Source organism: Dendrobates tinctorius, unplaced genomic scaffold (genome assembly GCF_039654945.1).
Source record: "Dendrobates tinctorius isolate UK_male_01 unplaced genomic scaffold, ASM3965494v1 ptg000175l, whole genome shotgun sequence".
In the NCBI taxonomy this organism is placed as follows: Eukaryota; Metazoa; Chordata; class Amphibia; order Anura; family Dendrobatidae; genus Dendrobates; species Dendrobates tinctorius.
Window position 1 is genome coordinate 4,216,124 of NW_027361842.1, and position 26,199 is coordinate 4,242,322.

General features: G+C 43.8%; 1 protein-coding gene across 3 annotated transcripts in view; it reads right to left on the bottom strand.

Moving 5' to 3' along the window:
* The window catches only part of HOOK3 (hook microtubule tethering protein 3), a 112,290-nt gene that overhangs the window by 24,449 nt on the left and 61,642 nt on the right, over positions 1-26,199 (bottom strand). For all 3 annotated transcript variants that reach the window (XM_073551340.1, XM_073551342.1, XM_073551341.1), the window contains exons 9-17: positions 17,534-17,697; positions 15,754-15,894; positions 10,989-11,190; positions 10,793-10,903; positions 8,473-8,560; positions 8,281-8,350; positions 5,077-5,217; positions 4,710-4,797; positions 3,918-3,952 (exon numbers count right to left, since the gene is read on the bottom strand). In XM_073551340.1, coding sequence (XP_073407441.1) covers positions 3,918-3,952; positions 4,710-4,797; positions 5,077-5,217; positions 8,281-8,350; positions 8,473-8,560; positions 10,793-10,903; positions 10,989-11,190; positions 15,754-15,894; positions 17,534-17,697 — 1,040 coding nt within the window. The remainder of the gene's footprint in view (positions 1-3,917; positions 3,953-4,709; positions 4,798-5,076; positions 5,218-8,280; positions 8,351-8,472; positions 8,561-10,792; positions 10,904-10,988; positions 11,191-15,753; positions 15,895-17,533; positions 17,698-26,199) is intronic.

A 26,199-nucleotide genomic window follows, 5' to 3' on the forward strand; every position in this document is an offset into this window, starting at 1 on the left:
TCTCTTGTTGAGTAACTTGAGATCCAAAATGGGCCGAACTGCCCCGTCCTTTTTCGGCACCACAAACAGGTTTGAATAAAACCCTGTGAAGCGTTCCGATTCGGGAACGGGCACAATCACCCCGGAACTGAGAAGAGAGGCGATGGCCGAACAGAACCCCGGGACCAAGGCCGGATCCCTCAGCGGATGGGATTGGAAGAAGCGATCCTGTGGAAGAGAAATGAACTCTATTTTGTATCCTGTTGATACAACCTCTCTGACCCAAGCGTCCTCTACTGAGGCGAGCCAGACGTCGCTGAAGAAAAGAAGTCGACCTCCCAATTGGAAGGGACCCACGGGAGACCGATGGTAGTCATGCGGATGTAGACCGTCCAGATCTAGATCTGGACGGTCTTCCCTGGGAAGAGTGGGACCGCCAGGACGGAGTGGGCCTGAAGGAAACCTTCTTTCTTTCCTGACGTGCCTGTGGCCTTTGCTGGTTGGAAGGGTTTTCCGCCGTATTGAAACGGCGGAAAGTCCGAAAGGGACGAAACTGACGCCTTGGAGGAGGTCTGCGAGGCTTGGAGGGGAGAAGAGAACTCGTACCTCCGGTAGCGTCCTTAATAATCTGATCCAATTGTGATCCGAAGAGACGCACTCCCTGAAAAGGCAGATTGGTCAGAGACTTTTTAGAGGACAAGTCCGCCTGCCAGGCCTTGAGCCAAATTGTACGTCGGATTGCCACGATGTTACTTGACGCCTGAACTGCGCAAGATGCGGCATCCAGGGAGGCAGAAAGCAGATAATCCCCCGCATGGGAAATCTGATTGGCGAGATCGGCCAAATGCTCTGGTCGTGCCTTATCCAGAATGCCCTGCCGAAGGTCGTCTGCCCAAGTGGATATGGCCTTTGCTGCCCAAGAAGAAGCAAAGACTGGACATACCGCTGCTGATGCAGCTTCGAAGGCAGATTTTGCTAGAGATTCTATGATCCTATCATTAGAATCTTTTAGAGACGCCACACCTGACAGCGGAAGGACCGTATTATTAGAAAGTCTGGACACGGGAGGGTCCACCGAGGGAGAAGCGGCCCAGTTGTCCGTGAGCTCTTTAGCAAACGGGTACAGTACGCCGAGACGCTTTCCTCTTTGAAAGCGTCTGGTCGGATCTTCTCTCTCCTTTGTAAAAATCTTTCCAAACTCAGAATGGAAGGGAAACACCCTGGATGGCGTTTCCGCCCGTCTGAACGAAACCTCCTGATCTGAGGATTTCGCAGGGGCGTCAGCGATGTCAAAGGTATGGTGAATCGCGGCAATGAGGTTTTGCACCGTAACCTTCATGTTCGCATCCTGGTCCGAATCCAGCTCTAAGACCCCTTCCGATTCCGAAAGCGCTTCGCCTGACTCGGGAGAGGAGGCCCGAGAGGGAGACTGCTGGGGACTATGGGGTGAGGTAGGACGAGGGGAGGACTCCGCCTGGAGGTCCTGCCTGGGCCTCTTGCGACTGCCGCTGGCTGGCTCAGATGGGACGTCCTGAGACGTGCTGGGTCCCGCCGAAGCTCCCAAGGGCAACTTGTCCAGAACGGCTACTAGGGACTGAGAGACCTTGGTGAGGTCTGCCACTGACTGTGATAGAGAGGAGGCCCAGCCCGGCATGGGGGGCTCACTCACCACTGGGGCTATGGATGGCTCCTGAGCGGCGTCGGGCTGGATTGGATTGCTACAGTCCAGGCAGAGGGGAGTGGACTGACCTGAGGGAAGTTTGCGATTGCAAGAAGAGCACGCAAAGTACTTGACTAAGGTGCCAGAGGAGGCAGGGGGACGAGCGCGGTCAGACTTAGAATTAGTAGAAACTGAAAGAAAAAGAGCGCAATAGGGTCTTACCAGAGAAAACACAGATATAAGTCAATGGTTTATACTCACCCTCTGCAGGAGAGTAACAGGCATAAAGGAACAAGGTCAGCTTGCTGCACATCCAAATGACCACGCCGTGGCCATAAATCTTCAGATTCAAGGAAGGAATTTTTATGGATTAAACGTGCGCTACCAGACCATCACTCCTCACAAGTTGTGTAGTTAATACATTTATTTCCCTACGCGTTTCAAAGTTAAAAACTTCTTCCTCAGGGGATGATATGTGACATATCATCCCCTGAGGAAGAAGTTTTTAACTTTGAAACGCGTAGGGAAATAAATGTATTAACTACACAACTTGTGAGGAGTGACAGACTTAGAATTAGACATACTGACGGACAGTCACTGAAGCCTTGCCGGAAGGTTGGGGGACAGGAGGCAGAGGAGGGTGTCAGTCTGCAGTATGCAGAGCTACTCACGGTCCGGTGTCCTATCGCAGCTTCCAATAAATGGAGATGCACGGTTCGTCCGGCTTGCAGGGGCACGGCTGAGGGAACAGCGTCCGGCTGACAGGCTGCGAAAATGGCGGCAGCCAGAGAGGAGCCGAGCAGGAAGCGCGCGCTTTCCTGCAGATGCAGAGGAGGGAGGTAGGCGGGGCTAGGCGCCGATGATAAAAATGGTGCCACCCGCTAAGATGGTAGGGTGGGAGGGACGGCGCCGCCTCCGGGACGCTCAACCTGAGGGGAGAAGGCCGTGGGCGGGCTTAGAGCGGGCGGGAGGGAAGCCCGCCCGAAAATGGAGAAGGGGGGCGTGGCCGCGACGCCGGACAAGGCCCCAGATGAAGCCGGGGCCTGGATTAGAAGAGGCGGCCGCCTGTCAGCACTGAGGACAGCTAGGACGCGGCAGAGGGGGGGGGGGGAAGAGCTGTCCGATAACCAGCCAGGGCCTAAATAGCTGCAGCGGCCGCCTGGAGGCGTCGCAGCACTGTCACAGCGACCGCTGCCGAAGAATCCATGGAGTGGCCTGGCGTGGAACCCGCAGGGGAGAATGGGACTCAGGTCTCATACTTACCCTCCTGATCCGTTTCATCCAGCGTACTGTTTCAAGGAGAGTATCCTGCGCCTCAACCGACCGACCGGCTCTGGTAGGCGAGTGGGTGGGAGACGGGGAGCGAGGACCATCTGGAACGCCACATCCATGTTAGGGGTCTTGGTCCTGCTGTAGACTTATGAGGATACGGGTGGCAGTACACGCCGTACTCATAGTCTCTTTGTGGGACTACAGATGTGACTAATCACACTGTATCACTCCGGAAAAACCTGAAAAGAAACGACGCACATCGAGGTAGATATGGGTCTAATCAAAGACCCGTGTCCACCTCCTACTGACACTAAGCTAAACTGAGGAACTTCCTGCCGGTCGGTGGGGTGTATACGGCGGAGGAGGGGCTAACCTTTTTTTGTGCATAGTGTCAGCCTCCTAGTGGCAGCAGCATACACCCATGGTCTCTGTGTCCCCCAATAAGGCGAACGAGAAAAGGGGAATGTGCTGCCAACACGATACTGTATGGAGACAGAACTATCGTATTAACCAATGTTCTGTTTCCTTAGGATTTTGACACCCCATGTGATCAAGACAGTTAGCAACCACTGATTGACTTGCATAGAGACAATTGGCGCACTGTAAGGGTATGCGCACACGATCAATAAACGCTGCGGGTTGTACTTGTGCAGCGTCCAACCTGCAGCGTCCAGAACGGACGCCCACGGCTCACTCCAGGAGACGGACATGTGGCGCGTCTTTCCAGACTGCAGCATTTCTATTTATCTTGAAGAGACACGAGTCTCCGCAAGAGAAATCACATCCATAGAATGTACTGGACGCGGTGAATCCGCACGGTTCAGTGAACACAGATAAATTTACCAGCGTTCAATAGAAGGCAGCGTGTTGGGCACAGCTCACACACGGCGTCCAAAGCGCTGCCACTTCTGGATCGCTTGCACCCAGCCTAAGGGCCCAAAACCAGCTCCTTTAAATGAGCCTATATATTAAGGCAATTATACCTTAATTTTTGGAGTATACTTACAAATGTTCTTCAAGCTTCTTCTTTAAGAGAAGTGACTTAAGCAAAAAAAAAAAAAAAATGATTATCTTCCTGTAATGTACACAGTTTCTATTAAAATTCTATACACCCTATTCTTTACTGTACTTAAAAGAGATTATCACAATCCTGTACTTACTATTGCCTTGTGAAAGTCCAATCAAGAGAAGCATTGTAAGGAAAATCAAGTAAACAGAGTTATTAGTCCTGTTTTGTATAAAGGATTTCTTCTACCTCCAGTAGAGGGCGACATGCACAAAATTATAAAAGTAACGGTGAGCATGTACAGTTTCTTCAATACACACTATACCAATTGTAGCTACCATAGAGTGAGGGTTCATAGTTCCTAATTCTGTAAGGAAGGGACCTTTCAGCACAGGTACAGCCTCTAAGGGCTCCTCCCTGCATCAATATCTTGTTAGGGTGCATGCACACAGTCTCTCTCTACGCTGTACATCAGAATGCTGACATTACGGTGCCATATGCTTGCTACAAGTGGGATAAAGGCACCGGAGAATGGTTTTGCATTCACTTGTTACATGGACATTTACACTATGCCACATTCAGCACACACTAATTCTAGAGAAAGGGAAACAAAATGGCGCCTGGTCTGGTGTGTGAACATAGACTGATATATGCTGGCTGCTATTTTCCCAGCCACAACCATCCTGCTGTGATTCCGCTTTCTGATCTAATAGCGCTAGAATAGTAAGAACACGCGCCTCTCCTAGTATGGGAAGCCCGCCAGCGCTGACGGGACCACGCATGGACACCTACATCTTCTGCCTTCGCTCCTTGCTCTTGTAGGGACTTCTGCAATTCTTCTACTTGTGACTGCACTTCTATCAGTCTCTGATTAACAAGTCTAGGAAAACACAAAGGAAGAAGTGTAAATCCCATTAATGAACTCATGTAAAAGGAACTAAAAGGGTAGATCCATCTGTAATCAGAAACCATTACGAAAAACTGGTCAGGAAGATAGAAATGGGTCCAGCAGCTAAATATATGGTACATTACTATCTATACAGAAAGAGCAGCTAGTGCCCAGAAATATTGTATGTTACGTGTCCTACACTGGAGGAAAACAAGCTGGCAAGAATCTGTTTCTCACAGCTACGCCAAAGCGGCATATGGCCTTTCACACCTGTTCTCCGTCTCCAGCTCATTTTTCCGCGTGTTTGCATCATCAAGCAAGCTCTGTAACAGAGTGATTTTCTCATTGTCTGATCCTTCTTGATTAATTTTTAACATCTTATTTTCATGCTGAAGGCGAATCAGTTTCTCCCTTGAGAAAAAACACAGAAGATTAGTGGCTGCTCCTTAATTTCTGCATGCCTCCGCGATTAAGATCATTGCCGTATCGTGTATGCAGCTTTCCAGACAGTACCCAGAGATCACTCATTATACTTCCAATGATAACATGGCTCGCTTTTTCTTTGCAGAAATTGGGAGCATGTACTTACTGTACATACATGAAATAAAATATAAACACATGCTGTATTGTATGTAATAAGTGACATATTGTGGCTAGACCTTTCGAAAAATTAGGAAGAACCAAACAAAGCAAACCTCGAACTTATGCTCTAAAAGGAAACAAAGAGTTAATGTTTTAGGATAAAAATACCTTTAGTAAACAAAATGGTAAACTGTGGCACTACAACAAAATGTACCTGCACTTGGAATATGAAGGCAATAATATAATAAAAAAAAAAAATAATAAAAGGACACAACAGACCACAACATCAAAAAACAATACAAAATGTAATCACCTAAGAATAGCCATAAATGACACCATGGGCGATAAATAGCAAATATATAGAATAAAATAAATTCTGGTGTGCCCCTGCTGTCTGCATGGAAGGGAAGGAATGATTATCCTGCAAAAGGGGTTTCCCAAATAAATCAACTGCCCTGAAATAGTATCCAAAACATAATGAAGGATAGGGCAATTATTTCATCACCTGTCTACTTGTTCGAAGGGTCTTTAGGCAAAAAAAAAAATAAAAAATTAGAATTAAGTGGGAAATTCTGCATTACACTATGCCATTCCATCCAATAGACTATAACCCAATTCATCAAAGCTGCCATTGTTCACACCGGTCTTAATGGGGGAAAAAAGGTGACGACAAACGCTCTCGATTCAGTAAGACGCACGCCTCTTAATGAATCTGCCACACCTGAAAAGTGGTGTGCGTCTCGCCACAAATCCTACTCCAGGTGAGGACTGGAGTAAGATTTGTGGTGCAAGGAACGCCGCCGCTCGTCATGACTTTGCCGACCGAGGGTTGCCACATCCCATTCCCAGCTCTCCCCATTTTGGTGAAGCTGGGCAAAAATCTCAACATTTTAGTGCAGCCTCGCTATGTGCCAAATTTTTGAGCCTTTTCAAAGCTTTCTATTGCCAAAATTATGCTGTTATAATTTTTATGTATTGAGGTCTATGTCTAATACAGAACAGGTCCTGCAGTTCTGTAAGCGCTCATCTCTGGCCAACAGAAGAAAACAGATGACAGGCTGCCATGAGAGGTGGTGAGTTCTCCTCCAATGGAAGTCTTCAAGCAGAGGCTGGACAGACTGCCTGGGATGGTTTAGTGAATTCTGCATTGAGCAGGGGTTTGGACAAGATGACCCAGGAGGTCCCTTCCAGCTCTATGAATTTTGAGATAAATCAGAACAGGATACATGACAAACGTATCTCCAAAGCAGACAACTTTACCTGATTGCACCCAGGACAATCAAACTTCACTATCAGTAAATGCAATCCGATGCATTCTCTGCAGTAGCAGCTTTCCTCATCAACTGTACTGGAGATTCATCACCCTGGTGCTTTGTACGCCAGGCGGTGCGCTAGAGTAAGATGCGGCAAATCTATCAAGAGACGTGCACTGATGACTGACTCTGGCACATGTTTCAGTTGCCGTGTGCCAGAAATGCTCTTTATTCGTTTCTGGAGTACAATTCCATCTTAATCCACACCTTGTTTCATAAAAGACGATGGATTTGTTGGCCTGCACTTGGCAACCACACTCCCATTAAGTGAAAACCATCTTTCAAAAATTTCCCACAGTTGGTTTAAAAACGTCAAAAGACTTTGTTTTTTTTTTTCTGCACAACTATAAATTGGGAAAATTGTGACATTTCGAACAGTTTTCTACCAAACTCTATTGGCACAAACTGACGAACTGGCCAGATGTCTTTATGGATAGTTATTCGGAGAGCAATGGTAATGGAATAGAACAAGATACATAACTGGCCAATCTTCCCCTACTTCCAGGAGACAAGTGATTTTTCAGTCATATAGGGGCTTATTTTTTGAGAGAGAAGATGAAATGTTGAAAAACACCATTCGTTTTCACCATTCGATGTATTGTAAAATGGGAAAAAAAAATTATAAGTGCAGAGTAATTTTGAAAAAAGAAATAAATTCCGCAATGTTGCATGGTGAGCTAAATTAGCTTATGTTCATTTTTATTGATGCCATTTTGGAGTACATACAATATTGTGATCACCTTGCATTATTTTTGTTTATTTGTGGCAACTGGGAAAAAAAAAAAAAAAAACTTTTTTCTTGTTACAGCATTTACCGATTGGGTTAACTTCATATTTTGATCAACTGGACTTCTATGGACACAATACTACTTACGTTTTTTTTTTTTATTTTATTTCTTTAATCTCAGTGGGGGAAAGGGTGATTTGGGGGATCTGATCGCTTACCCTACATATGGCAATACCAAAATATTGCAGCATGTAGCAAAAATCACAGTCCTGTCTTCATAGAAGCACTGTCTTAAGCAGCCAGGACAACTCATCGGCACCCTGTAATCCTGTCACACAATTGAAGGGGTGGATGATGCTTTAAGTGCTGTTGTCAGATAACAGCGGCATTTAAGAGCGTGGAGTTCAGCTCTGCTTACTGCTGTAGGAGACCCATGATGGCTGTAGAACACAGCCATCATTGGCGATTGTATACTGAAGTCCATATATGTATGATGTTGGGTCTACAACACAAAAGAAAAGCGGACACAAAATATTGCTTGTGGAACAGAAACAACAAGCAATGACGGAATTTGAAACCTTTCATTTCCGACATTTAAAAGGGCACTTGTAACTAAAATGGTGCCACAACTTCCAGATCAAGATCACTTATTCTTCAGCCCCTAGAGCTAATCATCGTGGTGGGCTACACATCACTACTTCCAGTAAGATATAATGCTAGGAAGCCAAGAGTTAGTAGTTCTTCCACAAACTCCTAGCTTTTGGCAAATTTTCTGTTGGGTGGCAAGGGACACATATACAATTTCCTCTGAGACAAGTAAAATATCAGGAAATAAGTCCAAACTACACTTACTTTATTTCCGGTGTAATAATTTCTGCAGCCAAGCTGTCTGCTGGTTCCTGGTTACCTAATGGCATTAACCCTGTGAGGGTAAAACATAGAAAGAAATATTAAAAAGAAAGTCTAACCGCACACGTAAGAGTATGCGCCCTCAGCTATGGAAGAACCCAACCGGCGATATGGCGGTGGTCACAGACACAGTACCTGCTGTAGTAAGCTGACCCTCTTGAGCCTGCACACATCTTAGCTCTTCAATAGTTTCCTTCAGAGAATCCCTTTCTGATCTTAGTCTCTGTTTTAGAAGACAAAAATAATGTTTTAGGTCATTTGGGAAAATACACAACAACAGACACAAAGAAAGCTGTGCATAATAGAGACATACCGGGAATGCTGGAAGATAAATCAGATGTGTGCCGCGTGGCAAATACTAATGACTGATACAATAAGGCTATATTCACAAGGGAGTGGATAAAATCACCTTCACAGACCCATGGCCTGGGGGACATATTCCTCCCTGCTTTATTTAGCCGCTCATATCACATGTTGCTCCCCAATTAGGTCAAAAAAGATGTTAGATAGGGATTTAAACATTTAAATTTTTTTTTTACCTCTCATTTCCTTTGTAACTTTGGCTGGTATATTCGCCATAGTTACAAGGGAAATTCAGCCTTCCTTCAGCATAGCAGAGCTGACTGGGACTCGTAGAACCCAGGCAAGTAATGCTCCCTCCCAAAACCCACCGATAACATGATCACTGGGTCTATGTAAAATGGATTCGCTAAATAGCCATTCTTTTTTCTGTCATTTGAAAAGGATGAATTTTTTTTGCTCACTGGATCAGTTTCAATTGGAACAAAACAGATGACCATTTCACTGATACATTTTCCATAGACTTCAATATTGGAAAAAAAAAAAAAAAAAACGGATTCAGTTAAAAATCAGGTTTTTTTTGTTAACAGATTGCTGCTGGATCCCTCATATAATGGCTAAAAATCGTATCTTTGCTCATGGACACAGCTTATAGTTATTTGCTTTGCAGAGGGTTGGATCGATTTTTGGGACTGCTCTATTGGTCAAATGATCACTCTGTGCCTGCTGAACGAGAGGCTCGTATATATGATGTCATGCCAGCCTGGCTAATCAAATGGCACACCGGGATCCTGGAAGGTGAGAGTTGCAAAGCTCCCGTCCAGCGGTCACAAAATACTGGCCTGGAAGATGGGAGGGACCAAAGTCCTGCAAATCCATCTGCCCAACTAATGCTTGAGCAGTACCTTCACAAACCGAGATAAAACTGTGGCCACCATAACATGCATTGCTGTCTCTACCATTTGTATGCACACACACAAAACTGAGGATAATGGCATGACTAAATGTAACATGGCCAGTGCAGCAGTACGCACACAACTAACCTCCGAGCAAACGTGACAGCTGAACATTCATTGCTATGCTCTTTAGACTTTTCCGGATTTCTGTTCTACGAGCTTGTGTTTTATACCACGTCGCAGCTTAAAGTACTTCTCCTCTGTCAGAAAAGTTTTTCCAATAAGGTCTGAGAGTAGTTAAAAAAACAAAACTGTTCTTTTCTCACCCTCCCCAAGTCTGCACCCAATATCGAATGTGAAACCAAAAGGGCTACAGACAACTGAGCTCAGCCGACAGACCGCACTGGCCTCTCGGAATCAATCAGCTCACCAATTGGCTGCCGCCGCGCTGTTGGGAGCAGTGGTGGCGGGCTCAGTACAGCAGGCTTGTTATTTAATTACTAATAGAAGCTATAGGAACAACTTTTATAAAAGTGGACAACCCCTCTAATAGTGTTTGCTATTAAAAACAACCTGACACTGTGTAACAAACTAAGGACTCCTGTATATGAAGCTTGTATGATAGTGCACAGCCACATAGGCAATTCTTGGACACAGTATGCCGGCTCTGTACATCCCTCTAACACAGATATTTTCCTGCAGAATCCAGTGGAGCATTCCATGTTTATTTCCATACAAACACAGAACATTTATGTATGGACTGAGGAATATGGTAGGAGACCTGTTATTCCCATACAAAGGGTGAGACAGCCTCTCCCATAGGGCAGCGTGTGCAAGACTTCATCAACAAGGGAGCACTGCCCGCTGATGAATCTGGCACAGGGGACATCCACACCTGGCAGTGTTTTTCAGCACCTTTCCTGCTAATACACAATACACTGAAGGCTGCGCACATTTAGAGACGTGTTGCAGAAATAACACAGGGTCTACAGAAATGGGCAGTTCAGTTCAGAAACCTTGCTTTTCATTGGGAAAGGTGAAAAGATCCATTTCCAGAAAAGTGAATCTTTTACACACATTTTCAACCTAAGGCGTATTTTTCAGCTCGGCATTTGATGCTCTGCACATTTGGGATCACTATCCGAGTGTGAGAATCACTGATGGGCTGCGGTGAGATTTGGATCTCACATGGATGTACTAAATACGATAGTAAATCTGCCCCAGTACCTGGCTTCTTGAGCAAGGTGAAAAATACTTACATCCTTCTCTTTTTGTAAGCTGTCAATTTTTTCTTTTAATCTCTTGTACTCAAAATCCAATTTGTCAGCTTTCTTCGATTCTTCTGACAGTCTATTCTGAAGCTCCACGGCCTGTTAAGAAATGAATCCACATGACATTAGAAGGCAACCAAAGGCCAAAAACATTAACTCAAACCACGGAAAGGCCAAGGCGTGCCTGTCTCTTGTAGGTCTCCAGCTGACTCCGGGCAGCATTAGCTTTCCGGAGCTCCTCTTCCAAGCTGACTGTATTTTGCATGTACATGGTGTTTTTTTCTTCTAGCAGTTTCACCTGCCGACGGAGATCTCCCAGGTCTTCTAGCTTTTTTTTGTAAGACTCTACCTGACTCTCAAGCTTTGCTACTTTATCTGACGAATGCCTGAAAGAATAGAACACAAGGCAAATTAAAGGTTAATAAAGGTTACAAACATAAATAAGATGTTTCAAGAATTCATTATAGTGCATAAATGGACCAGCAAGGACAAGCACACAGTTTTTAATGTTTACTGTCCACAATGGGTTCATTGTAACAGCTTTTCTAAATGTACACGTGTGACTCGCTATTACTAACTGCGGAGATCGCACAATACACATACAGTGAAGGAAATAATTATTTAATCCCTTGCTGATTTTGTACGTTTGCCCTCTGACAAAGACATGAATAGTCTATAATTTGAAGGGTAGGTTAATTTTAACATTGAGCGATAGAATATTAAAAATAAAATCCAGAAAATCACATTGTATAAATTATATAAATTTTTACCAACAGTTTACACTTAGAAGACCATGCATGAGCATGGCTCTCCCCATTGTAAACTTAAATGGCATAAACTAAAATGTAGACAGCCACAAGCATAGATGGCCACCAGTAAAATGCATGGAATAAAAAAGAAAGGTAAAGAGACCATATTCTCCTAAAATTTAAGGAGGACACAGATGACAGTGCCACCCCACTTCTCTTATGTAAACTACATTCAAACAGGCACACATGGGCAAGCCCTACTGATACCACATAAGATGGGGGCCACAGAAAAATGGCATAGCAGGCCACGTGTGCTCCCCAGGATGCAGTTTCTGCATCCATGTTCTAGATACACTTTCATGCAGTTTTTGAAGGAACTTGACAGGGAGGTTGATCCAAACATCTTGGAGAACTAACCTCAGATTTTCTGTGGAGATAGGCTTCTGCAAATTCTTCTGCCTCTTAAAGGGAATTTGTCACCCCATTTTTGCCACATAAGCTGGGGCCACTGACATCAGGGGCTTATCTACAGCATTCGGTAATGCTGTAAATAAGCCCGCGATGAAACCTGAAAGATAAGAAAAACACGTTATATTTTACTCACTGGGGGCAGGTGCATTGGGTGTCGCGGTCCGGTCCAGCGCCTCCCATCTTGATACGATGATGTCCTCCTCCTTGCTTCTCCCTCAGGTCCTGTGCACTCGTACTTTATCTGCCTTGTTGAGGGCAGAGTAAAGTACTGCAGTGCGCCGGGAAAGGGCAGAGACGTCCGGCGCCTGCGCACTGCAGTACTCTGCTCTGCCCTCAACAAGGCAGATAAAGTACGAGTGCACAGGAACCGAGGGAGACGCAAGGAGGATGACATCATCGTATGAAGATGGGAGGCGCTGAATGGGACGGCGACAGCCATCGGACCGGATCGGACCCCAGGTGAGTATAATCTAACGCGTTTTTCATATCTTTCAGGTTTCATCGGGGGCTTATCTACAATATTACAGAATGCTGTAGATAAGCCCCTGATGGAGGTGGCCGCCGCTGATAGGGCTAAAATGGGGTGACAGATTCCCATTAAATAACTCACAGACTCGATGTTAAGATTAGGGCTCTTTGAGGGCCATAGAATCATTTCCAGGACACCATGTTCTTCTTAACACTGAAGAATAGCTTTTTAGGACACTGCTATGTTTGGGGTTGTTGTCTTGCTGCAGAATATATGTGGAGCCAATCAGATGCCTCCCTGATCGTATTGAATGATGGATAAGTATATGCCTGTATTTCTTAACATAGAGGACACCAAGAAACAAGCAATTGTCAGGACCGTAAAAGCAGTGGTTGTGGCCAAGAAACTTGAAAAATCATGCTTACTTTTCAGTGAAATTGGAAAATATCCAGCAGTGCCATCAGCTCAAAACTAGAAGCAACCAGTGGGACCTGGCTATACCCATCCAACATTTGGAGAAGTCTGGCCAGAATGACCTTTATGGAAGAGTTGAGGGAGAAAAATAAAAAACACAACACTTTCCGTGGAAAAAGGTGACAACTATGCTCAAAGAAAAATGAACTAGAGTGTAGAAAAATGGGAGCACGTGCTCTAAAATGAGAAGTCACCGAATACGTACATTCGTTACTTTTGGTATGCATGTGGGATTTTTCCCCTATTGAATTTTTTGGTCATATATAGGCTTTGTTGCTTTAATTTTCAATAGAATGATGTGGACTATTTTTTCTTTTTTATCTAGCCAGAAATGATGTTCATGGAAGAAATGAGGCCAAAAAGCCACATCTTTAACATGGAGACAAGTCCTAGCTACTCAACAATGCATGTAAACGGAGGTTAAAAATAAAAATGTCAGTAAGTGCTCTGGACTGATAAATCAAAATGTGAAATATTTGGCTGTAACATAAGAGAATTTATTTGCTGAGGATCTGGATAGTACAATAATGAGTGTCTGCAGGAAACAGTGAAGCATGGTGCAGGTTCCTTGCAAGTTTGGGGCTCCATTTCACAAAATGAAGTCAGGATTTAGGACACATTTAATCCGAACCAAATTCCAAAGAAATAGAGTTTCCATCATGCAATACTCAAGTGTCCGATTGGTTTTACATTTATTCTTCAGCGGGAAAACGATCCCAGACATATAGAGAATGTAACCAAGTATCATCAGTGTAAAGAACAACAAAAGTGATGGTATGGTCCCAGCAGCGCCCTGATCTCATCATCATCTAATCTGTCTGGAATTACATGAAGAGACCGAAGGATTTGTACAAGCCTACATCTACAAAAGATCTGTGGTTAGTTCTCCAAGATATTTATAATAACCTCCCTGCTGAGTTTTTACAGATAGGTCACATCAAATATTCCTTTCAATTATATTTGTCCTTTGTTCATTCATTTAACAAAATACAAGGTCTTAACATTCGTGTTTTTGAAATCATTCCTACTTTTTCAGCATTTTTCTACATCAATCTCAATTTATTCAATATTACGTTCGAGAGCCGATATACACGTCTTAGGCTACTTTTACACATGCTGTTTTTTTACGGTCCGTTTTTACAGGCCATATTGCCGTGATTTTTGCGGTCTCCTGCAAAAAAAAGGTCGCAAAAAACTTCTCGGATTGCTATTTTTCCCAGTTGTTACAAATTGCAGGGGAAAAAACAGCGATCTGCAAATACGGCATTGATATAAATAGAGGCCGTGTCCATGAGCCATGAAAAATGTCGAGCAGGCTCGATATTTTTTTCACGTCTGTATATACCGCCCTCACGGCCATACGGGACACGGCACGCTGATGTTTTTTGGGGGCCGTTTTGGCGGCCCCAAAGAAATCTTATGGGGGCCGCAAAAACACGACAAGTTTAAAAAGAAGCCTTACATGCCTTGGCTGCTTTCACTGAGGTTATTAATGGTTGTCTGAGGAATGTTTTGCCTTGCTGAATACAGCTTGGCAATTTATCAAGATCCGCTATTGGCGGCTTCCTTTTCATTTCTTGACCGATGAGATCCTGGATGTATTCGATGCGAGACAAGTTCAGAGATGTTGCAGACCATAGTTGTAGTGCATAGTAACACATTTAGGCCATGCGGGCCGCTCACAGTAGCACAAGCAACATGTATCCAGGTGATGTAATGCTGATCGCAGCCAAGGCATGTACAGTATATACTCGTGTATAAGCAGACCCGAGTATAAGCTGAGGCACCTAATTTTGCCACGAAAAACTGTGGAAACTTATTGAATCGCTAGGTACGATTTGTTCCCTCATCCTTGTATGCATGGCTCCTCATCTCCATCCTGGTCTGCACGGCTCCTCATCCCTATATCCTGGTATGCATGGCTCCTCATCCCTATATCCTGGTATGCATGGCTCCTCATCCCTATATCCTGGTATGCATGGCTCCTCATCCCTATATCCTGGTATGCATGGCTCCTCATCCCTATATCCTGGTATGCATGGCTCCTCATCCCTATCCTTATATGCATGGCCCCCATGAGAAAAGCATAAAAAAGAAAAAACCTACTTTCCTTCCCTGCGCACCCTCGCTGCATCTTGTTCCAGTGCCTGCAGCACCAGCAGCCGGGCGATCACATGTCCCCACTCATTAAGGTATTGAATATTCACTCCACTCCATGCCTATGGGAGTGGAGAGAGGAGAATATTCATAACTCTTACATAGCGGGCACCCGTGATAGCCCGCCAGCTACTGGAAGCCTGCGGCTGACACCAAGCGTGCTATAAGAGAAATGAATATTCACTGCTAATGTAGTGAATATTCATTTCTCTTTAGCAGTGGGCACAGGCTTTAGCCACAGCAGCTGGCTCCTGCCTCCTGTAACCCTCTGCTCCCCCTCCCCCGCCGTCTTCTGGGACAATGACTCAAGTATAAGCTGAGGGGGGCGTTTTCAGCACAAAAAAAAATGTGCTGAAAAACTCTGCTTATACACGAGTATGCACGGCACTGAAAAAATTGAGAGGTTTTGAAAATTTGGTTTCCGGTTTTTCATCATTTACATGTTTATCGATCCTGCGATTTTAATAATTCCACAACTTTTCCTTATTGGTGCTGTCATTTCAATTTATACGGGTGTGGTTATATCTGTATACCGATCTAAATCTGAGAAATAGTTTTTATTATTATAACAGCGGATAAGCGTGACAAAATGTAAATGCTATAGATGATAAGAAAGTCTTGGCCTGTACCTTAGCACGTCCATTTCATCTTTCAGCGACTGGGCTTCATCGGCTAGTGTTGTTAAATCTTCATTTTGCTGCCTTAGCTCTGTGATCTCTTTTTCGAGCTCTTCACATCGTATCCTGTAATCATCTTTGGACGCTTCAAGCCTAGAAAAGATGAAAACCTTTGTTTAGGGTGACAAAACAAGAATATAAAAAATATATAAAGTCTCAAAAATGACTGGTATTATCTACAAATAATCATATGACTCTTGTGTTGGTTTACAAAGTTGACAAATCCTGTTCATAATGGGGTCATTTGCTTTTGGCAGACTGTCCAGTGTTTTGGATGACAAGAATAGTCTTATCTGCAGTGTTTTTCTAGCTAACCAAAAAAAAAAAAAATGGAACAAGAGAAACTAGACAGCCAGACATTCATATAAGTCATTGGGATCACTTAAAAACAGGTCATGTCTTGACAATTATAACCTTAGCGCATAGTGCTAGTTTACACAGACCGTGAAACTAGTAAAGGACAGTGTTTTATAAATGGAGGTTGCTAATGGACGAGTCTAGTCATATGCCCCTCAATCATTGGCCATTTTCAGGACAGGAGAACTAGGAGGTCCTTGGAAAGGGCTGTGCTAGCAAATAGGGGGACTAGTTCACAAAAAAGAAACTGGTGCTGATCATCAAATATATGTTCATATGGTGCAAAACTGTGTGTCCATCATATTGGTTAAAATCAGCTTTCAAAAATATCCTTTCTACAGGAATGAAACTACTCTACCGAAACTCTAAAGCGATCAATGTCATTGATGAAAACCTCTCATGTGAGTATAATGATTTTTCTTAACACTTAACCATTTAATACTCAGTGAGTCACAGCATTACAAAGCATCTGTAGCAGTGTGTGGGTGCTAGTACCCTCACTAAAGAGACTGTCAAGCTCAAAAGGTGACCACAATCAATTTACATGAAGGGTGTGGGAATGGCAAGTAGCACAATATTAGCACCTATCTAATTGATAGGTTTTCTTGAAACTATGCTTTCTGGTAAAAGATGCTATTCAAATTCTGCTCTGTAGACTAAAGACTGCTGAATATGAACATTTACCTACATTGTTGCACCCTTACATTCACATCAACTGCCAAGGATGTGCATTGTAAATCTGATGGAGGATTTGCATTTTGTATGTAAAGTAGATTTTCCCGTTAAAAAACAAAATATCTGAAATTTCAAAACTATCTGAATAACCCATAAGGCAGGCCTCAGATGTTAAACTCTTGCAAAGAAAGGTCACACACATTTTAGGATGGACAACAAACTGTTGGATTTTGTGAAAAGCTGAACGACTGCCAGATATTTTCCTTACCATATAAACCTGACTCTGCATTGTCTGATATATGCTATATTTGGCCATGCTGGACATGATCTATAAGTTTAAAGGGGTTGTCCAAGTTTGGGATGAAAGTCTGCAGGCTTCTGAATCCTGAAAGCGCGCACAAAGCACGCTGTCAGGATTCTCCGTAATGATGCCGATATCATACATGCAGTCACGTGAGGATTATATATGCAGGGCCTCACTCAATTCACTTGGGGTAATGAAGCTGAGCACATCTAGTCGGAACGTGTCCAGAAGTATGCAAATTGCGTATTTGTGTTCACACGACAGCCCACTCTTGTCATCGGAGAATCCTGACTGTGGGCAATGCGCGTACTATGAGGTTTCAGAAGTCTGCAGTCATATACAGCGAGTGTAGACTTTCTTCTCAAATATGGACTGTACATAAAATACGCATTCTACCTAAAGGTTTCTTCTTGCAGCTGCTCTAGCTGTGTCTGAAGTTGGAGGTGCCTTCTTCCAGCTGGACTATTAGGATCTTCTAAAGAATCAGACTGATTTAGGCGTTCCATAAGAACCTGGTTTTCAGCAAGCAAACTGCTCTTCTCTTCTTGGAGCGCCGCAACCTTAAAAAGCAAACAAAAATTCACTCTTCAATTTAAATAAGGATTTGTAGGGGACAACATTTTCTTGTGCAATCCAGGGAACATGCCATCCACTCACAGCACTCGTGTAACTATCAGTGTTATTGCAATCCATGATGGCACTGCAACCATTCCAGGGTTAAAACGCAACCACATTTATAACAAGTACAAATAATAGTATCAATCATTGTAAAATTGCTTAGATTTTAAAACATCACAATCTTCTTAGCAGATCACACAAGAAGCTGAAGTCAGGACATAAGTGAATTCCAGAGTAACAAAACCCAAGCTTGTCATACACTGTAGGTGAAAGTTCCTCTCTCCCCTATATACAGTACATAGAGCTGGAGTGACGGAGTCTTTGGATCTCCAGATGGCTCTTCATCCTCATTTGCATTTCACGTCAAACGCTAATTTGTCAGGAACGGAGAAGCGGACTGGCCATGTAAAGGTACTTGCCTTTGATAGAGCTATAGTCACATAGAAATGTTTTGGAGGGGGATTCTGCTGACAGATTCCCTTTAGCAGTATTTCGTATGTAATAGGACAAACTTCACAGTTTCCTTCCACATATAATGCATTTGTCACCATAAAGGGTTTTTAACAACTTGACAGATTATGGTGTTACCCACTCCTGCCAACTGAAGGGCATAGTGAGAAGATATGCCATAACCATTTAATAAATCCCAGGTCCAAGTAGTTGGAGACCCCCCCCATCGCACACTGCCAGGAATTAGAGGTGGCCGTGCATGGTCTCCCTCTCCATTCATTTTTATGTGAGGTCAGCATGTTTTCTGCTCTGCAATTTTTGAAGATCCCACAGAAAATAATAGAGAGCCGTAATGCAGGACCTTCTCTCCTCTAACAGAAGTGTGCAACAAGGGCCTTTTTTTTTTTTTTAGAAAGATGTAGGTCTCGCCCCTGTCAATTTGTCATACATGTCACCGATGGGGCAAGCCCTTTTAATATGGACAACAGTGTAATATCCACACGTTATGAAGAATTCAAGGTATTAAACTTTAGATATGTTTTATTCTTCGTCCTCCAGCACACAGCATAACACTTGCATTCCCATGCTACCAGAAGTGAAACAAACTTCCCTTCTCATCCCCTCTTGTCTCCACCCTCCAAGTCCCATAAGTCTGGCTTGCTTAAAGAGACAGATCATGCAGGGGGCATTTATGCACACTTTATCCAAGTACAGTTTATCAAAGTACTGGCAGTTATAACATGGATGAATGTGACACGCATCTCTATTCTCTTCATACAGGTAACCAGCTTTTCCAGTCTCTGCTCTGAATCCACTCCTGTGTCTCCATTCAATGTCAGCAAGCAGTTAATCCTGAATGCTATCTCTGTGTTTTCAACTCTGCAAGCTTATATATGGTAACCAGCTTTTCCAGTCTCTGCTCTGAATCCACTCCTGTGTCTCCATTCAATGTCAGCAAGCAGTTAATCCTGAATGCTATCTCTGTGTTTTCAACTCTGCAAGCTTATATATGGTATATAGTTTTTTTTTCAACTTACTCTGCTTGTCCCCTTATGTTGTGAGGTCAAGAAACTTTTCAAAGTGCTTTATGATCCATGTAGTGCTGGACATGTGTTTATTTGACCACAACTTTTTATTGGGTCCTGGTGTCTCAATTTAGTGTGATTGATTAACGAGAAGAGAGAGAGGCCAAAAAAAAAAAAAAAAAAAAAAAAATTCTAAGTCTTATCCTCCTATATATTCAGACATAGCTTGGGGATAGCATTTATGCAGGGGGCATTTATGCACTTTATCGAAGTACAGTTTATCAAAGTACTGGCAGTTATAACATGACAGTTAGACAGGGCAGGAGACAGGTAAGACATTTATATACATCTACTCCCTGTACATTTGGAGTACAACAAATATATACCATATGCATTTGTGTAATTTATATCCTGGCCGCTGCATTCACACAAATCCACCGCCCTGGCATTAACTCTCTACACTCAATCCACATTGGCCCCTCGCTTCTTTCCTCTCCTATGTATAGCACTCATGCTCTTTTCACGTTGTTAAATTGCACAGATCCAGTCAGTCCCACCATTCAACATCAGAGACGCTCTCACAAATCACTTAACCATCTGCTCACTCTTTCTATCCTCCTCCTAGTCGCAGGAGACATTGCTCCCAACCCTGGTCCCCCATGTTATAGAGAGTCAAACCCCCCGACTGCTACACTTAGAAACCCCTCTAATCTTATTAATATTCCCTGCATGCCATCTGTCTCTCTTAATTGTGCACTTTGGAATTCTCGCTCAGTGTGTAACAAACTCTCCTTCATTCATGACTTTTTCCTTTCTAATTCTCTTAACCTCCTGGCTCTTACTGAAACCTGGATCCAGCAGTCAGACACTACCGCTGCTGCTGCTCTTTCATATGGCGGACTACACTTCTCTCATACCCCAAGATCAGACAGTAGAGCTGGTGGAGGCGTTGGTCTGCTCCTATCACCAAAATGTACCTTTCAGGTTATCCCTCAAGTACCCTCACTTGTCTTCCCTTCTTTTGAGGTCCATGCCGTCAGACTCTACACCCCCTTCTCCATGCGAGTGGCGGTGGTGTATCGTCCTCCCGGCCCCTCCCATCAGTTCCTGGATCATTTTGCCACTTGGCTTCCACATTTTCTCTCCTGTGACATCCCTACCCTCATCATGTGAGATTTCAACATCCCCATTGCTCTTCCCCTCTCACCATCTGCTACTCACCTTTTATCTCTAACCTCCTCGTTTGGCCTTTCGCAGCTTACTAATTCTCCAACGCATGAAGACGGAAACTCCCTCGACTTGGTCTTCTCTCGGCTTTGTGCAGTGGATGATTTTGCAAACTCCCCTCTCCCGCTCTCTGACCACAATCTTCTTTCATTCTCTATCAAGAACTGCCAGGCTGCTCAGGTCACCCCCACTGTCCAGACTTATAGAAACATACAGGCCATTAACACCCAGAAACTTATGAAGAACTTGCAGTCTTCATTGGCCCCTATCTCCTCCCTCTCATGTCCTGATTCTGCATTGAAGCATTACAATGAAACACTTCAAACTGCCCTGGATGAATTTGCACCCCCTATAAATAGAACACCACAACGCAGACGGCGACAACCCTGGCACACGGTGCAAACACGTTTCCTGCAGCGGTGCTCCAGGTGCGCCGAACGTCTGTGGAGAAAATCCAATCTACCCGAAGATTTCATCCATTTTAAGTTTATGCTTAGAACATACAACACTGCCCTTCACCTCTCCAAACAAACCTATTTCAACACCCTCATCACCTCACTGTCCAATAACCCGAAACGTCTCTTTGACACTTTTCATTCTCTACTCAATCCAAGAGTACAGGCCCCAACCACGGAGCTCCGAGCTGACGATCTGGCCAATTACTTCAAAGAAAAAATTGCCCAGATCCGACAGGAAATTATCTCCCAATCACCTCATACCATGCACTGTCCTCCCTCCCCCACTGCATCTAACTCACTCTCTGATTTTGAACCAGTCACAGAAGAAGAAGTAAGCAGGCTCCTTGCATCTTCTCGCCCAACTACTTGCACCAGTGACCCATTTCCGTCACAGCTCCTCCAGTCCCTTTCCCCTGCTGTCACCCCTCACCTAACTAAAATATTTAACCTCTCTCTCTCTTCTGGTATTTTTCCCTCCTCATTTAAGCATGCCATCATACATCCACTACTTAAAAAACCATCCCTAGACCAAAACTGTGCCGCTAACTATAGACCTGTCTCTAATCTTCCCTTCATCTCTAAACTCCTGGAACGCCTGGTCCACTCCCGTCTTATCCACTATCTCTCAGAAAACTCTCTTCTCGACCCTCTCCAATCCGGTTTCCGCTCTTTACACTCCACTGAAACTGCCCTCACTAAAGTCTCTAATGATCTGCTAACAGCTAAATCAAATGGTCACTACTCCATGCTAATTCTCTTGGATCTCTCTGCAGCATTCGACACTGTGGATCATCAGCTCCTCCTCACTATGCTCCGTTCCATTGGCCTCAAGGATACCGTTCTCTCCTGGTTCTCCTCCTATCTCTCCGACCGCTCCTTTACTGTATCTTTTGCCAGTTCCTCCTCCTCTCATCTTCCCCTTACTGTTGGGGTCCCCCAAGGATCGGTTCTAGGCCCCCTCCTCTTCTCCTTGTACACTGCCCCTATTGGTCAAACAATCAGTAGATTTGGTTTCCAGTACCATCTCTATGCTGATGACACCCAATTATACGCTTCTTCTCCTGACATCACGCCAGCCTTTCTAGAAAACACCGGCGATTGTCTAAACGCTGTGTCTAATATCATGTCCTCACTATATCTGAAACTGAACCTGTCAAAGACTGAACTCCTGGTGTTTCCTCCCTCTACTAATGTACCTATACCCGACATTGCCATTTCTGTGTGTGGTTCCACTATTACTCCCCAGCAACAGGCCCACTGTCTTGGGGTCATACTTGATTCCGAGCTTTCCTTTGCCCCCCACATTCGATCACTGGCTCGCTCTTGTCATCTGCACCTCAAAAACATTTCTAGAATTCGACCTTTTCTTACCTTTGACTCTGCAAAAACTCTTACTGTTTCTCTTATTCATTCTCGTCTCGACTATTGTAACTCTCTTCTAATCGGTCTCCCTCTTACCAAACTCTCCCCTCTCCAATCTGTCTTGAATGCTGCAGCCAGGATCATATTCCTCACCAATCGTTACACCGATGCCTCTACCTTGTGCCAGTCATTACACTGGCTACCCATCCACTCCAGAATTCAGTATAAACTTATTACCCTCACTCACAAAGCCCTCCATGGCTCAGCACCACCCTACATCTCCTCCCTTGTTTCAGTATACCACCCTACCCGCGCCCTCCGTTCTGCTGATGACCTGAGGTTAGTATCCTCAATAGTCAGAACCTCCCACTCCCGTCTCCAAGACTTTACACGTGCCGCGCCAATTCTTTGGAATGCACTTCCCAGGTCAATACGATTAGTCCCCAATCCCCACAATTTTAAGCGTGTCCTGAAAACGCATTTATTCAGACTGGCCTATCGCCTCAACACATTAACCTAATCTATCCCTGTGTGGCAGAGCCAAAAGTCTTACCATAACCAGGTTCCCCGCATCATTCTCCCACATGCTTTATGCATCCATTAGCCCTCTGTGTCCGTACTGTCACACACCTAACATTATGGCTGGTCCATACAATCAGGGCAACTGTTACCACCCACCTTTCGTGTCTACCTCTTTCCTCATAGACTGTAAGCTTGCGAGCAGGGCCCTCTTTCCTCTTGGTATTTGCTATAATCTACTGTATGTGATTATTGTTATGCTGTAATGTCTATTGTCTGTACAAATCCCCTCTGAAATGTAAAGTGCTGCGGAATATGTCGGCGCTATAAAAATAAAATTTATTTATTATTATAGATCTAATTATTATACATTACATCATCCCCTTTTTTTTTTTTTTAAATAATCTATATTACTGATAAATGCAACAACATGAAAACGTCCAAAGAAATCATATGTCCGTTTTGTCTTATTTGTTCAATTCTAAAACCAGAGAAACAAACAACAACAAAAAAAAACAAACAAAACTGTAGTTACACTTCTTCAATAAGCCTCGATGGAGCTCTTCTCTCTCGTGTAGGATAACGTCTGGGCTCATTGAGATAGTTCATTGTTGATGGACCAGCTACCTCTTGTTGGTCCTCTCCACCATCGGATACCAAATCTTCCACCAAAGAGAGTTCATGGTCATCATTCTGCGGTATGACTTTAAAATATGAAGAATTTCGCGTTATGGAGTGTCCATCTCGTTCAGCTGTGATCATGCTGCCTTTCCTTTTGGTAACATAATATTTTGCAGGACCATATACAGGTGAGGTCTTGTTGGTTGGTCTTTGACGTACCACCACGACATCCCCTCTTTCGATGGCACTTGACTGTGTCCTTCGCCTTCTGTCTGCATAACGTTTCATGGCTTGTTTGTTGGAGAAACCTGTGGATCTCACTGAGGAGTCACTCGGTCGGGGATGGCTGGTCACATCAGGGAGACGTATACGCAGGGTTCTGCTGAACATTAAATGAGCTGGAGCAGCATTAGTAGTGGAGTGTGGCGTATTGCGGTAATTACGCATGAATTTGTATAATGACTGTTTCAGTGGGATGTGTTCCAGACTCGCTGCCTTGATACGTTTCCCTAGAGTGCGCATAAAACGTTCCACAATTCCATTGGCTTGCGGCCAGCAAGGTGTGATTTTCCTGTGATTGAATCCCAAGTATTCAGAAAATTGTGTAAACACATGTCCATTGAATGGAGGTCCATTGTCTGTTTTGACCACTTTTGGAATACCATATGCCGAGAAAATGTCGTCCAGCTCTGGTATGACATTATTAGCAGATGTTGAAGAGATAACTGAAATGACAGGGTATCGAGAATATTCATCAATTGTTACGAGAATGTATTGGCCATTTGGCAATGGTCCATATATATCGACTGCCACTTCCTCCCAGACAGCAGTGGGTAACGGAGACATTTGTAACGGCTCTAAGTTTGATGATGGAGTGATTAATTGAAAAGTAGAACAGCGTCTAATCTTTTCTTCCACCAAGTGATCCATATTTGGGAACCACACTTTTTCTCTGAGTAACTTCTTTGTGCCAACAATTCCTAAATGACCTTCATGTGCTATTTGTATGACTAAGTTACGCAAAGTCTTAGGTACAACTAGTTTGGTACCTCGAAGAATGAGGTGTTCTTCAGTGACTGATAATTCCTCACGTACGTTTGAGAATAGTTTTAACTCTTTCAGATCAATCTCAGAATCAGGAAATTTTTCTTTTTGAATTTCATGCCACCTTCGATTTTGGATGATTTGTATTAGGGCACAGAGTGTCTTGTCTTTTGTTGTTTCATTTATAAATTGATCAAGAGAAAGTGCTTTTGGCACGGCATGATCTGTAACAAAACGTAGGTATTCTTCAATGGAGGAATGCACAGGTATATCATCATTAGTAGGATGTCTTGAAAGATAATCAGCCGGATTGCTGTATTTTCCAGGTTTGTGAACAATTTTATAGTTGTAGTCCTGTAGACGTAGGCCCCATCGTTCAATTCGTGCAGGCATTTTAGCTCTGGGATTTCCAAAAATTGTAAGAAGTGCTTGATGATCTGTGACAATGGTGAAGGTAGCTCCATAGAGAAATAAGTGAAAGTGTTCACATCCCCAGACAACTGCCAAGCTTTCTTTTTCAGGTTGAGAATATTTTCTTTCAGTGTTTGTTAAGCTTTTACTTGCATAAGAAATGATGTGAGGATTTTGATTGTTATCCTTGTATTGCTCTAGAATAGCACCCAGTCCCACGGGACTGGCGTCCACAATCAGTTCAGTTCGAAGAGCTGGATCAAAATAAGCCATAGTGGTTGTCGAGCAGAGTTCATTTTTAATTGTTTCAAAAGAGGCCTGACAGCCTTGAGACCATTGAAAAATACAACTTTGTTTTGTAAGTTCCCGTAGTGGATTGCTGATTGTTGAAAAATTCGGAATATATCTAGCACAGTAACTTGCCATTCCAAGGAAAGAACGCACTTCACTAGCATCCTGTGGAATTGAGGCTGTTCTGATAGCTTCCACTTTCTTGGGGTCTGGTTGTACTCCTTTTGCCGAGAAGATGTGACCATAGAATTCTAATGAACCCTTGTCAAACTCGCACTTCTCTTTGTTTAAAGTGAGTCCAGCAGAAAGCAGGCATTCGAAGATAGCATATAGAGCACGATTATGCTCAGCTTGAGTTTTACCAAAAACCAATATGTCATCACTGTAATTAAAGGCATTTGGGATGTGTTGAATGACACTCCTTATTGCATCCTGAAAAATTTCTGCTGCTGAGCAGACTCCAAAAGTCAATCTTTTGTATCTTCTGAGGCCCACATGGGTGGAAAATGTGGTCAAATATCGGGACTCTGGACTCAGTTCTAATTGATGATATCCCTTATTGAGGTCGAGCTTTGAAAAGACGGTGGCTCCATTTAATAAATGAATAATGTCATCAATCGTAGGTGAGATATGTCTTTCCCTCTGGATAGCGGTGTTGGGCAGGCGCATGTCAACACACAGTCTCACTTGATCAGGAGTCTTTGGTTTTGGAACTACAAGTGGAGAGACCCACGGAGTGGGACCAGTAACAGTTTCAATAACGTCCTCATCCATGAGCAATTGGAGTTCTTTTTCTACTTTCTGTCTCAGGTGAAATGGAATACGCCTGTGAGGCTGGGCTACTGGACGAACATTGTCATCCACATGAAGGTGTACTTGAGAGTCCTTTAGTTTTCCCAAACCACTAAATAGGGAGGGAAAGCTGTTCACCATAGTTTGTACATCCATATCCGCAGGGTCAGTTATGGTATGAATAATCTGGATGAGCCCTAGCTCCAAGGCAGTGTGATAGCTGAGAAGACAGCCTCCCGATCCT